At 38.0% G+C, this 13,996-nt stretch overlaps 1 protein-coding gene across 3 annotated transcripts in view; it reads right to left on the reverse strand.

Annotated features, from left to right (window-relative positions):
• The window catches only part of LOC150078081 (dachshund homolog 1-like), a 265,261-nt gene that overhangs the window by 114,356 nt on the left and 136,909 nt on the right, over positions 1–13,996 (reverse strand). For 2 of the 3 annotated variants that reach the window (XM_090385377.1, XM_090385376.1), the window contains exon 3: positions 7,044–7,335. In XM_090385377.1, the coding sequence (XP_090241503.1) occupies positions 7,044–7,335 (292 nt within the window). The remainder of the gene's footprint in view (positions 1–7,043; positions 7,336–13,996) is intronic. The other variant, XM_090385378.1, reaches the window with a different exon arrangement.

The following is a 13,996-nucleotide window of genomic DNA, read 5'->3' on the forward strand; positions in this document are numbered from 1 at the left end:
CAGTCCTCCGTGGGTGCATCTATGATGTGTTATTGTCTGGCAACAGGGAGATGCATTTTTGCTTATCTCATTAGAAGGATATCATGCAGGACCATTACCGGCACATATCAGACTGATCCCTTTTCGACCTGAAAAGGGACGAGTCTAATATGTGCCTGGCAATCAGTACCATTTACCATGACGTTACTTCTTTTGTTTTTCATAAAAACAACTAAGGCTATGAGGCGTCAATGTACTGTGCTCATTAAAACTACGTATATTCTCTTCAGTTTACCTGTTTTGCTGGATTAAAAACTCAATTCCTGGATTGAGGGAGAGAACTGTGCCATCCTCGCCCGGTACGGATAAACTGGCCACGGTGTGTGAAAAAAATTCCATAAAAATATTCCTTCTATCATGATTAGATTGGAACCCAGGATTTTTCCACAGCTATGGAAGGTCAGTGATTGTAACCATTCGTCCGCGAGGGTTGAATTACTTTTTAAAATGATAAAAGTAACAGTTGCATAATTTCTTTTGGACAGCAGTGTATTTTTGTTGATTTATTTTCCAGTTGTCGACAAACATGCCCCGTGTCTGTAGACCAACATAAATGCGTTTATTTTGCTGAATATGATTTGATTTTTAATTTATACTGTATGAATGCTTTTTTAAAGACTCAAATGAATATTGGATGCTGATTTTAGGTACCACACTCTTCAATGTGTTTGAACGCTATGGTGGGGATAGTAATCGAAAAGCCCTCGTGGGTAGCATAGTTTTATTCCTGCACAGATGCGTTGCTATGCGGCCAAACTTTTGATTTGTGTAAAACACACAAACAAAAAGTATTAACTTGGGGAGCATTTTATTTTTAAATTCTCGCGAGGCAATTAATGCAATTGCAATAATTAAAACCGTAGTTTAATATTATGATGCCGTGGAAGAGAAAATCGCTAAACTACTTTTATTTGTTTTCAATAAAAAAAAGCCTGTTATTTTGTCTTCATAATAAGACATTAGTCTGGAAAGAAGTCGGTGGTGGCATTTGTTGAAGGCCCTGAGCCGCTGTGATATTTGGTGGAGTAAAGCCGCGTTATTGTTCATTGTTTCGGTGTCAGTCAATTAACAGCAGAGGCCGGGCCAGACAAAGAAAGAAAACTCAGTCCCCGAAGAAGTTAAATTAACTGCTCGCCACCTCTTTGTGTTGAAATAAAACAGATGTTAGCTGAGGACCGAGGAAAAGAAACAATGGCACACAGTTTAAAGGGCACTAATTAGAATCGACTGATTATCGAGTGTGGGGATGGGGAAGGAGATGGATATTTTTCAATTCGCTGACACACACACACACACACGCACACGCTCTTAACTGGAGTGAGTTATTTTTCAGACAGAAACCTTGGTGATTCTAACCATCAATCTTGGATTTTTTTTCTCCCCTTTTATTTCTTTCTCTGCATTATGATGCAATTAATGCAAAAATTGCTTCATCTATCACTATTCAAAATCCTGCTTTAGTCCAGCACTCCATATGAGTCCAAATTGTTTTTGTTTCTATAGTTACTCTGCTTTTTTTTGCGTGAATCAAAAGCCCTTTTTTTTAATATGATAGCTTCCACTTGCTGTTAACGGTGAGTGAAAAAGATTAAAGTTGGTTGACCGCAAGTACTTCAAAGATGTGTTTGCTCAAAAACCACCTCCTCCTCAAGCCAATGAGTGTTCTTATCTGCATATTGCAATATTATTAAGCGCATTACAAAGACGAAAGCTTGAGGTTAGTACATAACCATAGCAGAACGTGGACTGATAGTTAATGTTACCAAACGTATTTTTACTCGATGAGAAAGGACAGCGACTTGTGGTCATAATTCCACCAGTTCTGATACATGTCAAAGGAAATATTTTTCTGTTTAGGATTTTCTCTGAGGAAACTAAACCAATGGGGCGTTAAAATAACTTGTCTGTAAATTGCGTATATTTTATTGTCGGCTCGCCTATTGTGTGGGATGAAAGTCCAATTTCTAGAAGGAAGACCATACAACCCTAGCCTGAGATGGAATAGCTCGACCACGAAACAAAACAAAAAATAAATAAATAAATAAGAATAAAAAACTCATAAAATGTTGCTCTTGTCCCTACTAGACGTATAGTATTTTGAATCTTTAACAATCCTCCAGAGCCCAGTTTCTCCTTTATGATGATGGGTTTATGGTGGAAGTTTTTCCATAGAACTCATGTTGATGCATCTTCTGTGATATATATACACACCAACAACGTCTGTACTTTACCGCATCTTTTGGACGATTCTCTGGAATTTCTGGGGACAATTTTTCGGATAACACGTCCCTCTGTTCGTAGATCTTCTGTCAAAAAATAAGCAGTTTTGTCGATATTCAGCTTTCACGTAGTCAATCTCTTCAACGATGTTTCAGGCAGAGATCTTTAGAACATTGTTAAGTTATAACACGCTTCTTGCTCTATGACACCTCACCACTGTCCATGTTAGAATTCGATAAGCTGGTTTAAGTGCTACATAAACTTCCTTCAAAAAATCCCAATAAAAAGATTTCTAATCATCTATACGTATCCCCAAATTGAAGTTTATGAAACATGTAGATGACTGAAGATTAGCTTTCCAGGATTTTTCTCGCAGAACTGAGGTAGTTGGCTGGAAGAGACAGGTGTTTAGAATAAAGACTGAGGCAACAAGTCTATGAGGCGTCAGTATTCTTCAGTTAACTGCTTACAGAGAAAAAGTTTCTGTTTTCTCCAGTTTACTGGAGAAAAGCCACGTGACCCTTTCTCGAGATTAATTAAAAAGGTTAAAAGGTTCTTCCAGCACAAAGAAGAATTGAATCTCGGCTTTTCCAATTGATTATGGAGAGCAGCGGTCATAGCTACTATGCTCTCTTCAAGAACCATTCTCAAGACATGGACCTTCAGGTTTCTCCCCTTTCCCTAAACAAGCGAGCCAACTTTTGGTATATGCTCACGTTACAGAAAAGTAAATATTGCTTATTCTGGAAGAAACTGTAGACTCTGAGTCGTTCTTAGAAAAACATAAATAGCAAGGACGTGTATACTGTCCACTCAAAATGAAACACATCATGAAATAACAGCAACAATCTTTCTTTTAAAGCAAAAATTGATATTCTAGAACAAAGTTCAAGTACTGTACCAATACAAGCTGAGAACCTCCTATCTGGGTATGCTAATTTGTCTACTGCATTATCGGTATAAGAGCATTTTGTAGTATGGTGACCACAAAAATCATGATATCGATTTAATAATAGACAGCAGATACCTTTCAACTGTTGTTAGAATAATACTGTGGTTTATTTTGTCTATACTATTATACGGAATTTGAAAACAAATAGCTCCTCCAGCCTCGGAGGAGCTAAATAATGACCGCCGCAAAAATGAAAAGAAACTGGATCAACGCCATCTAGAAAGGACAATGGCAGAAAGATGAGGGGCCAATCCTGCATCATTCAGGCTTTTCATAAGAAGTATTATTGCTCTATCCAAACAAGTCTCACAGCGACCTCTAATGGTGTTTACAAGTCGGATGACAAGGTGCGGTAATAAATCTCAGTTCTCTAAAAAGAGCTGATCTTAGAGCACGCATTTAGCCTTCTGGAAGGTGGCCTAAGCTCCCAAAAGCACCCCAGATATACTTAAAATAAGATTCGGATCTAGAGATCTGGCTGACCTCTACAATAGAAGAATATCCTTACTTTAAAGGAAAACGTCAACCAGCTGAGAGCTACGTAGCAAATTATCAACGTCCATGAAAATGAATTCGGAGTTTATGACATTTCTAAGAAACATCAGTGACTGAAGGAGCTTGTCTATGCTGTTAAGCAGTCAAAGTACTTTAAAATATGAGGAAATTGGAGCTGCCATTCACCATAATGGCTCTTCAGGACATCCTCACGATAATGGTCAGGAGCAGTCTTTAATGGGATGCAACGGATGCAATGCAGCTGGGCCCAGGACTGAAAATGGCCAAAATTCCAACAATCGGTTATCCTGGTTTGTTATAAATCCTTCCCAAACCTTATCTTCTTGAGAACTCGTCTGTCTCAAGATACTGCCTTCTCGGTCAGCACAGTAGTTAAGATTATCATCCTATGGCGCAAGCGATGCAATTGTACCAGATCCCTCAGTGCAGGAGTCGATCTCAAAAATGAAAAGAGAAAAATGAGAGAGTTGCATAAAAAATGAATAAATTAGTTGCACTAAGGTCTAAACTGGTGTTAATACGTCGCTGGACCTTCTACACGGCCTGAAAAAAAAGGCTGGGTTTGAATCCCATCAAAGACGAGAGGAATTCTTTTTTCCAAGCCGAGTTAGTGAGTCTCGAGCCAGGGCAGCATGTTCCCCACTCCTCCAGAAACTTAGATGGATTTTTTGCGTCCAACAAAACAGGAAAAAAATCAGTAAGTAAGACATTGACATGACAAACACTGCATGTAGTTTGCAGTCATATATATTGCGGATGCACGAACTCTGAGAGCCTCTAACAAGAAAACGTCTCTTAATGATGTAGTTCAACGGTTTAAAAAAATCTTATTTTAGAGTAATCGTATTGTGATTTATCTTATTAAATTGCACCAGGACCTCAAGTTTCTAGTAGAAATTTACGAAATTACGTTAAAAATAAAATAAAACTGTTGTAACTTAACTTTTAGACACCAGTCTAAAAGTAATTTAACACCAGTCTATAATGGCCTGGATATTTTTTATCAAAAAAAACCAAAACAAACCAAAAAACAGTATAAACAATGACTGGATTCATTCCATAGAGCGCCATAAATTACAGGCCCGATTAAACTGTCCTCCAAAGACTTGAAGTGTACTTCAGAAATTACTTTGTGAATATTTCTCAGAATATACTACATACCCACGACAATACTCTTCTTTTCTCCTGAACAGTTGTACTGTGAGAGCAATAGTCATTAATGGAAAGATTTTATGAGGTGTGAATGTGTATTGTGTTAATTTTATAAATAAAAATGTATTTATTAACCCCCCCCCGTAGGCCTATTTGCAGGAATTTGAGATTGTGATATTTGGAACTCCTTTGGAAATGTTGAATTCGAACTGATGAATGATGTGAGCAATATCGAAGAATTTTCAAGCGGAATTCAATTAGCTGGTCTCAGATAGGAAGCGTTTATACCTGATTTTTTTCTATCTCTCTGACAGACCAGCCTCGGAACACGCTTTACAAACACATTTATATTAAGATTGTATATTATTGCTTTTTTTTCGCATCGTAACCTGCTATTAGGATTTAAGAAGTGAAATAGGATTCCAAGTGTGATATGCTATACTTGAATATCGCAGCATCTATGATGATTTGAGCTCGGATGAATAAACATAATAAATGATAATAAACTTTTAATAAACATTAATAAACATTAAATAAACATTTTAACATCAATACAACTATCTAAAATGTTCTACGATACGAAACCTCAAAGAAGGCGGCTACTTTATTGGCTTCTACAACCAAATTAACAACGTAACAGCAATGGATTCCAGCAAAAGACGTGCAGTCTCTTCTCAGCAGCTGTTGAATGATTTTTGCAGACCACAAAGAACCCCATTTAATACGTAGAAGATGATTTAAAAATTACCACAACTACAAAACCTGAGGATGAAATCCGGACAACCTCCCAAGATGCAAATGGACTAGTTGCAAAAACAGTTAAATACCCTAAGAATCTAAATCTGTCTATCATTGTCACGTTGACTCATCTCGCATTCTTTCAACACCAAATAAAATCGGCATACTCATTCATGATGAGGTCATACCAAAGGTCCCGGGTAGCACAGTTGGTATAATAACCGTTCTCCCCACACCGGATGGAAAAGACCTGAATTCGAATCCTGTCAATGATGCGAGGAATTTTTATGGGTCTTTTTCACAACGTGGCTGAATTAGTCGATCTCAAGAGAGGATAGCATGGTTTTTCTCCCGGAAACTCGGATTTTTCGACCAGAAAATAACAAATAAACCACAGAACACACGGGATTTAGAGACGCATTGTATACAGCCTAAGTTGCTGATGCGCCTAAAACCCTACAACAACCAGCCAAATGAACAGATTATTTCCCAGTTGAGTGTCACATCTAATTAATTTCTCCAAAGTTAAATGCCAGCCATAACAACCAGAAGGGCATACAGACAAGAAAGCGTGTCTGTATACCCTTAAACTGAAACGCTAGCCAAATGTGAGCGCTCGAAAGTCATCAGTCACCATCAAACACCAAGCGGATCAAATACGTGTTTTCGAATTTCTAATAATTGCATTTAAATCATATTATAATGTAACTTGACTTATCGGTGAATTTCAAAGTTGGTCTTTGCCCTTGGCTGTGACTGCAATAAATGATTTATTTATTAATCATTTGTTGATCTATGGTAATCAACCCCGTTTTACTTATATTCGGTTGCGGGTTCATATTATTGCAGATGTACCGATTCGCTTCTGTTTAACCGTTCTATTCATAATTCTATTTTCCTGTGGTGACTAACTAGAGCAAACCCTGTAGACCGCAGTGTGAACAGGAATCAATGAACAATGAAATACAGATGGCTAACTGTCCAGGGCAGATGTGGGAAGTCTTTAACCCGGGGCCATTGACGATCTATCGCGCAATCGAATAAGGCCCGAGGCTCATATCGTGTACTTTCTATTGCATTCAGATATCTCCTCCTCCTCCTACATTTGGCACCGCCTTCCACGGAGAGCACGAATTTCAAATTGTAGGCGATCACGCACGATGTTAGGAGACTGTTGGTCGCGCAGGTTATGAATAAACCACGAAATCAGAGGCAGATAAATACCACGTTTCTTTTTAGGCGCGTTCGTCTGCCTATATGTCCGTTCGGCCGCATGTAAGAGAGGAACTCACCAGCAGAAATCTGGCAATTAATATTTCTCTTTTCCATAGAAATTGTTTCAAGACATTAAAATGGCTAATCGTATTGGTAAATTATTACAATAGATTCTTTTAACAATCATGAAAACTCAAACTATTTAACTCACCTGGCGGAAGTGATGATGTCATTTCCATGAGACTGTCGTTCCTTCATGGAGCTTCCATCATTGCGAGATAGGACGTGACTGTGGGAGTGACTAGAGGCAGATAGGGGAAGAGATGCTGAGGCGGTGATCATGGAATTATGATGGGTTGAATTGAGGGCCATGAACGGAATGGGGTTTATATGAGAAGACGACACACTGGCCGCTACTGCTGCTTGTGCTGCCGCCGTATGGTGATGATGATGATGGTTGTAACCATTGGCCAACATATGATTCTTGTCTAAACGCTCACCTACTGAAGAAATAGTTTCGATTATTAGATGGAACTACGCCACAGAATTATAACAAAAACATGTTCATGCGATAGCATATTGAGGTATTCATTACAATGAGTTGAGCATTATTACGATTACAGCTGACTGTTAAAAATTTTAAACACTATTAACACTACTAAACATGCTAACACTTTAATATTTAACAATCTTAAAGAGTATTACATTAATACTAACTTTAAATTAATATTAAGTATTGTTAATATTAATAAATCGAACTTTGGATCTGCAGAAATGTTTGGTAAAGATAACGCTGTGGACAGACCGAAGACTTCGTTAAGTTGTTATGGAAGAAATATTTTAAATTCTTTTTAATCAACATTAAATATAATCAAGTCATAAATTGTAGTCATGGTCCAGTATTTATTCGTTTCAATATAAAACGTTCATCTCTGACTTTATGAAGACTGGAATTTTGGTCCTTAGCTGGAGGCTCTTAATGCTTCAATATTCAGCCTTCCTTACAACTGTGCCATTTGACATAATGGTTATTTAGAAGGAGTGATGAGACTACAAATATGTGTGCCGTTAGGATCTTATTAAACTTGTGGTATATTAGAGTTGAATTACTTCTCACTCAAAATGGCGGCTGTGAAAGATTTGAATTCCAATAGGAACCTGACGGATTCATTTTCATCGTTGATTTAAAAGACCATTGCAAGCTTTTAAGAGTAATACTAGTTTCTTCAAAGTCCCTCTCGACCTACCACTCGAGTCCATCGACACTGCATAGTTGGTATATCATATGAGGCTAAATATTTTAATCCCATCATAATAACTAATTAAATAATCATCCTTCTTCGAGCAAACTTTGTGCTCGCCTTATGAATTCGTTCCAGTTAGCAACTAATCTTTACTCCGACATTTTACACTTCGTGATAACTACACCCCTGAGGGTCTCTTAAGTATCGAAAAACTTCTCTCGGATGTGAGACTCATTCTAGAAGTGTCATTTGTGTTCATTTTTATTATAATTCTCTGTAATGATTAATTTGGTGTCAAGTAAAGTGTAAGCAATACTCATTATGTTGGCGCAAGTGTGCTGAAAAGCATCGGAGGAACAGTTCGCTGATCTGCTGCTGGTATTTTTTAAATGAACGATCAAATGTGAACAAGGAAAATATAATGATGGCGTTTTAAAGAAATCATATAGTCTTCATATTTTATGTTGTTTACTTTTTAGTAGTAATATATCTAAGAAATCTTGGAACGAATTTTAAGAAATATAGAATATGGTTGGGTTAGGCGTTAGTAGAGTTTGTCTGTAATTGAGTGTGTTCTGCGGTCGGTTTGTTGAACAAAAACCTTTGTGGAGAGTGTGTCACTCGGGCTGTCTATGTCCCTTGGTGTTCCATTACTTTTGTTGACAAAGTGTATTTTAGGATTATGTCTATGAAGGGGAATGTCTACTGAGCAATTGAGACACTAGTTTCGTTTATTTTATTTATTTTTTTGTGTAGTTAATGTAGGATTCGCCATTATTGCAATTTATGCCAATTTTTAAGGGTTTCTTAAGGTGTCTTTAGTTTTTTAGATATTCTTGAGAAAAATGTCAATAGAAACCCAGAAGGTGAAGAAAACTGAACCGAACAATCGATAAACGGTATGTTTTATTTTTTTTTCAAAAAAATGAAAAAGAACAGAAATATAAAAGAAAAATGAGTACATCTTATTGTTGTTTATCCCTAAGGATGAAACGTAGTTTGTTGCTAGACCCAGACCCCAAACGCGTATATTAAAAACATGCATCATCATTGCCTCTGTAGACAAAGCCATGGCAAAAATTTTCTAGGTTGCTATGGGAGTTGTATTCATGATTTCCTCGAGGAAAGATGGCGAAGATAAAGGTAGGCTCTTTCTCAAGAAACAACTCCTCCATCTCGAAAAACTGTTGCCGACACTTTTGTCTACAAATGCTTTTGTGTCAAAGTGACGAACCCGTTTCATCCATAGTGATAAACCGTAATAAAAAGTACTCGGTTTTTTTTAAACAGCTTCAAACATACTCGTTGATCCCTGAAGTTTAATTTTTTTTTCTAATTATTGATATCAGTCACAAGAACGCCTATGACAAAGAACGACACATTAAGTCCTTAAATTTAGGAAGAAATCCTAAAATAATGTCTATTAACTGGAAATAAAATTTTAAACCAATATCTTAATTCCTTAACAGTCAAAATGCGAACTGCTTGGACGACTCGAATATATACACAATCTATCAAAAATGTTCGGACAGTATCACGTTTGGAAAGCTGGAAATTACAGTTCCATGTAGGCAGGCAACAGGAATTTGTGCCTATTCCTCCATCAGTGCACTGGAACGAGGATCAGCTCATGGTCATATTGACCATGAGCTGATCCTCGTTCCAGTTCATCCTAAAGGTGTTCCACTAGATTCAGGTGTGTTCCGTGGGCCGACCATGAGAGTTGGGCTTTTCTCTCCCCTCAACTCAAGTTTTTTCACAATGGAGTTGTCTAATGGCATTGTACGAATTGTTATAGATCATCTGGCAGTCTAAACAATCGAAAGCAGCCTCACACCATGACCCAACCTCCTCGGAACATCGCTATGGGTATACTCATAGTAATGGGCATAATATACTCCCTCCTCTTCTACCTGGAGCTTTCCTTCTCGCTGACGCCTAGCCTCCTGTTCCCGACATGAGATGATTTCCATCGTCTTGGTGGCTCATCTCTGCTAATCCGGGGAGGTTCTCTGCTGACGATGGGTGCATGCTCTTTAACCATTGTCGGATTTACCTCCAGACTCCACAGAAGTCACTTGCTGACCTTAGAGATCTACCCCTGAGGAGGGATTGCCGATAACTTCCGGAATAGGCCTGTTCATCAGGACTGCTTTAACCTTCCAGACGCTCTTGGAAGTGGGGCACCTGCTGACACCGGGAATCTTCCTTGGTGCGGGATAGACTGGCGGCTTACAAGGGCCTCGCACTTGGCCGCCCACCTTGTTAACTTTTTCTTCCTCACCTCTGCACACTCATGGACTCTCAGTACCCTTCCATAAGGCCCTTACTTTTTTTGGAAGAGGGGCACAACTCATGATACTCACACTGTTAACACCGACTGGCTCTTTTCAAAGTTCTTACACCATCACATGAGTACTCTTGCGAATTGAGGAAGCCACTGAAAAAGCGTTAAAGATACACATGTTTATATCCGTACTGTAACAGATTGTGTTCCCTAATTTCAAGAACATCCTCGCTACGTTTTCCCTGTTTGTGATATCTTTACTACCCCCTTTGCATTTTTAAACCTCGTTCAAACCGTTCATAACACTAGTGCGGTGCCCAAAATGTTTGGTAGGGTAGCGTATATATGAATATAGCGCCGTACTGTACTACTATGTGTAAAACATTCCATTTTGATTATATATTTAGCGGTGGTATAGAATAAAAACGCATGTTTTCACCGACTTATTTTTCTTATTCGCCTGGCAACAGAAATTATTAATAGCCAATCGTTACTAGAATTACAAGCTTTGCTCGTGTGGAGAAACATTAACAATGTGTATGACAAACTAAATTATTATCGATTATCTTAAAATAGTTCACAAGTTTCACATTAACATGCAGACAGCAGAGCTGCCTCCAGTTAGTTTATCGCTGGTATAATTTATATAGCTGCGTCCACCCCTTAATATTTATCAGTCTGAAGGTTTGGGTTCATTCCGGATTCCGTATAACGACCTTAATTAGGTGGTGCCTAAGTTGAAAACTTTTTATTAAATTTTATTAACTTTTAGCGATATCTGATCTTAGAATCTACATCTTTGATGGCCGAGTCTCCCGATCTCGTGCTCCTGCGCCTTTCTCAAGCAGAGTCGCTGCATAAGTGGCCATCGCAAACGCGTGCTTGTTCAGGTGACAGAGATGAATGGAGGAGAGAAACCCGAAGCTCTCGTGCTTCATCGCCCCGCATGTGATGATCAAGTTCGACATCTCAGTGAGTTGTTCCGACCACAGCTTGACAGGCAAAGCCTGCGGATCAGTGGAGGCTTCTTTGCACGAGGGTCCTGCTGTCGGCGTTCGTAAAACATTTGGTGTGTGGATAAAAATGCTTACTCTGGGAGCACGATGTTTAAAACACCGAGCCCTTAAAGCGACCTTTGTCTGGAAATTTTCTTTAATCTCGTGCATGAAGAAGCAGAAGGCTGTGATTTTTTTTTTTTTTACGTCCTTCCCAGAAATCTCACCCCTGGAAATATGGTATTTTAAGACCATCCGTTCTCAGATGGAAAATCTGTGAAGCTCGCATCATGGCAGTTTTTTTATTCAACACAGAGACGACAATTTCTGTATACTGATATTATCTGTCTAAATGGACTATTCCCGCATACTGCTCTAAAAGCTCATAAATTCCTCGAAGATTTCTTTTTATAGGATCCCAGGAGATGGCAACGTACGCTTCTTAAGTTAGTGCCAGTTTGTTTTTCGGTGTCAGTAGACGCAGTGTGGAATTACTACCAACGCTTCCGTAGGGATGTGGGGAGGGTTCGCGCGAAGATTTTTAGAGTTCCATTTCTAAAAGCCCTTTGGACAGTGACTTGTGTAGGTTAAGTCTTTATTTATTAAGATTTATCGCAATTTTATAGTACCTAAATTTGGAAGGAAAAAAAAAACGAAACTGTTTAGATTATATAAAATATTTTGATTTTTTATGTGTACAAACGTGTAGCTTAAAATCGTTTTAAATAAACAGATTACAGAGATTCTGCTCTTTTGTCAAAGCTCTCAATAGTTGACCTCATGGGTAGTACAATTGGTAGAATCGCCATCCCCGCACAACTAGTGGAAAAGACCTGAGTTCGAGTCCCGTCGTGAGGCATTTTTATGGACCCTTTTCACAACGTGGCTGAGTTATCGTCTCAGGGGAAGGTACATGGTCTTTATTCCAGGAAACTCGTGTTTTTTTGTCCAGCAAAGAGAAACTCGACCACTGAACACACGCAATTTACAGACAGTATATACAGAGCACTATGGCCTTAGTTACTGATGCTCCTAAAAATCCTGCTACTATTCAATGGCCATGTTAATCACCCTCCCCCACAATATCGGGTTTTGGCGTTTTTAATTCAGAATTGCTAACCTGGAAGGTCAGCTGATCAATGGCACCTACCATGAAATCAGAATAATTTGTGTCAATTTGCCCACCAATGACAAAGTACAGAAAATTGGTAAATTCTGAGACCAATGAAGTTGTTAAATTAGTTGAAGCAGGAATTTCATTTATATTTTCACTTTACATCGAGTATATCATCATCAGCCATTTTCAATTCACTGCAGGATGAAGGCCTCTCCAGCAACTTTCCAGTTCCTTCTGTTTTGTGCAATGGCCATCCATTTACTACCCACAAACTCATGAATTTCATCTATCCATCTCCACCATTGTCGTCCAGGTTTTCTTCTAGCTCCTCTTGGGTACCATTCTGTTATTTTCTTAGTTTGCTGCCTAATCCAGGTGTTTCTCTTCTTATCTAACAGTCTCTTCTTATTGAGTATATAATGAACACCAAACAGACGGATAATTGATATTTAAAAAAGAGAAAAAAATGAGTTGTATTTACAAATTTATAGTAGGGCTGACTGTTTTAACCCTTGTTTTGTGAGTACCAGTTGAAAAGGAATACAACTTTCCTATTCGGTCTGTGAATTCAGTTAATCCAAAATCTTGTGCTTTTCGCTCAGAAGTTTGATGTGAATGAAAATTACAAAACGGTAAGATCTGGACCTTCAAAATGACAGACATTCATTAAATTTGTTATTTACATGTTATTGTAAAGTAAATAAATCCACACAGATATATATATATATACGCTGGCCATTCTTTGGAGCTACAGAACCATCGCTATCATCCTGGAACTTGGCCTTTCTAGAATATGCTTAAGTCCATTCATACATATGCAATGTAAATACATCAAATCAAAACCATTCCTATGTTAAAATTTTGTTTAAGTCCACCATTTCGAATGGAAAGTTGTCTAGTTTGGTTTAGGCAGTTTATTTTCGATTCGGGCTGTTTAGAATTTTCACAAAGGCAACTAAGGCTATAAAATGTTTTTCTCAACTTCGATTGACGATGAAACTGGTCTTTTCCTCGTGCATTTTATAATTGGCGTGAGAGTGACAGCACAGCCTTTTACGAATATGCAAAAAATAAGACCATATTTTCCCATACAAGATGCACCCCTATAAAGAAAACCCTCTTCGTGTTAAAAATGCATATTGGTTTCCAACTTTATAAAAGTAAGTGTTTATTGATCTATTTATATTTTGCTTTATTATTTAGTTTTTTAAAAATTAACATAGCATTGTATTAAAAAAATAAAAAAAATCCTCTAGAACGTATCTCAATTTGAATCACGAAAATGTATGAGAAAATTGGTTTCACTTAATGTGGTTTCGCTCAGCGTTATTTTTTGAAAACATCTATTTTCTAAATGAGACGTACCTGTTTATTTTACTTATTCACTTGCGCTGCAGTTATAAGTGGAGGGGTCTCCCCCTTATGTCCCCTAGTGGACTGATGCCAGATCATACATTATGCGCAATTCACCAAGTGAAGAAATGCCATACACAGAGAAATTAAAATAGAAGAGCAATGCAT

Source organism: Mastigoproctus giganteus, chromosome 11, assembly GCF_048544385.1.
Source record: "Mastigoproctus giganteus isolate SK-2022 chromosome 11, ASM4854438v1, whole genome shotgun sequence".
NCBI classification, from domain to species: Eukaryota; Metazoa; Arthropoda; class Arachnida; order Uropygi; family Thelyphonidae; genus Mastigoproctus; species Mastigoproctus giganteus.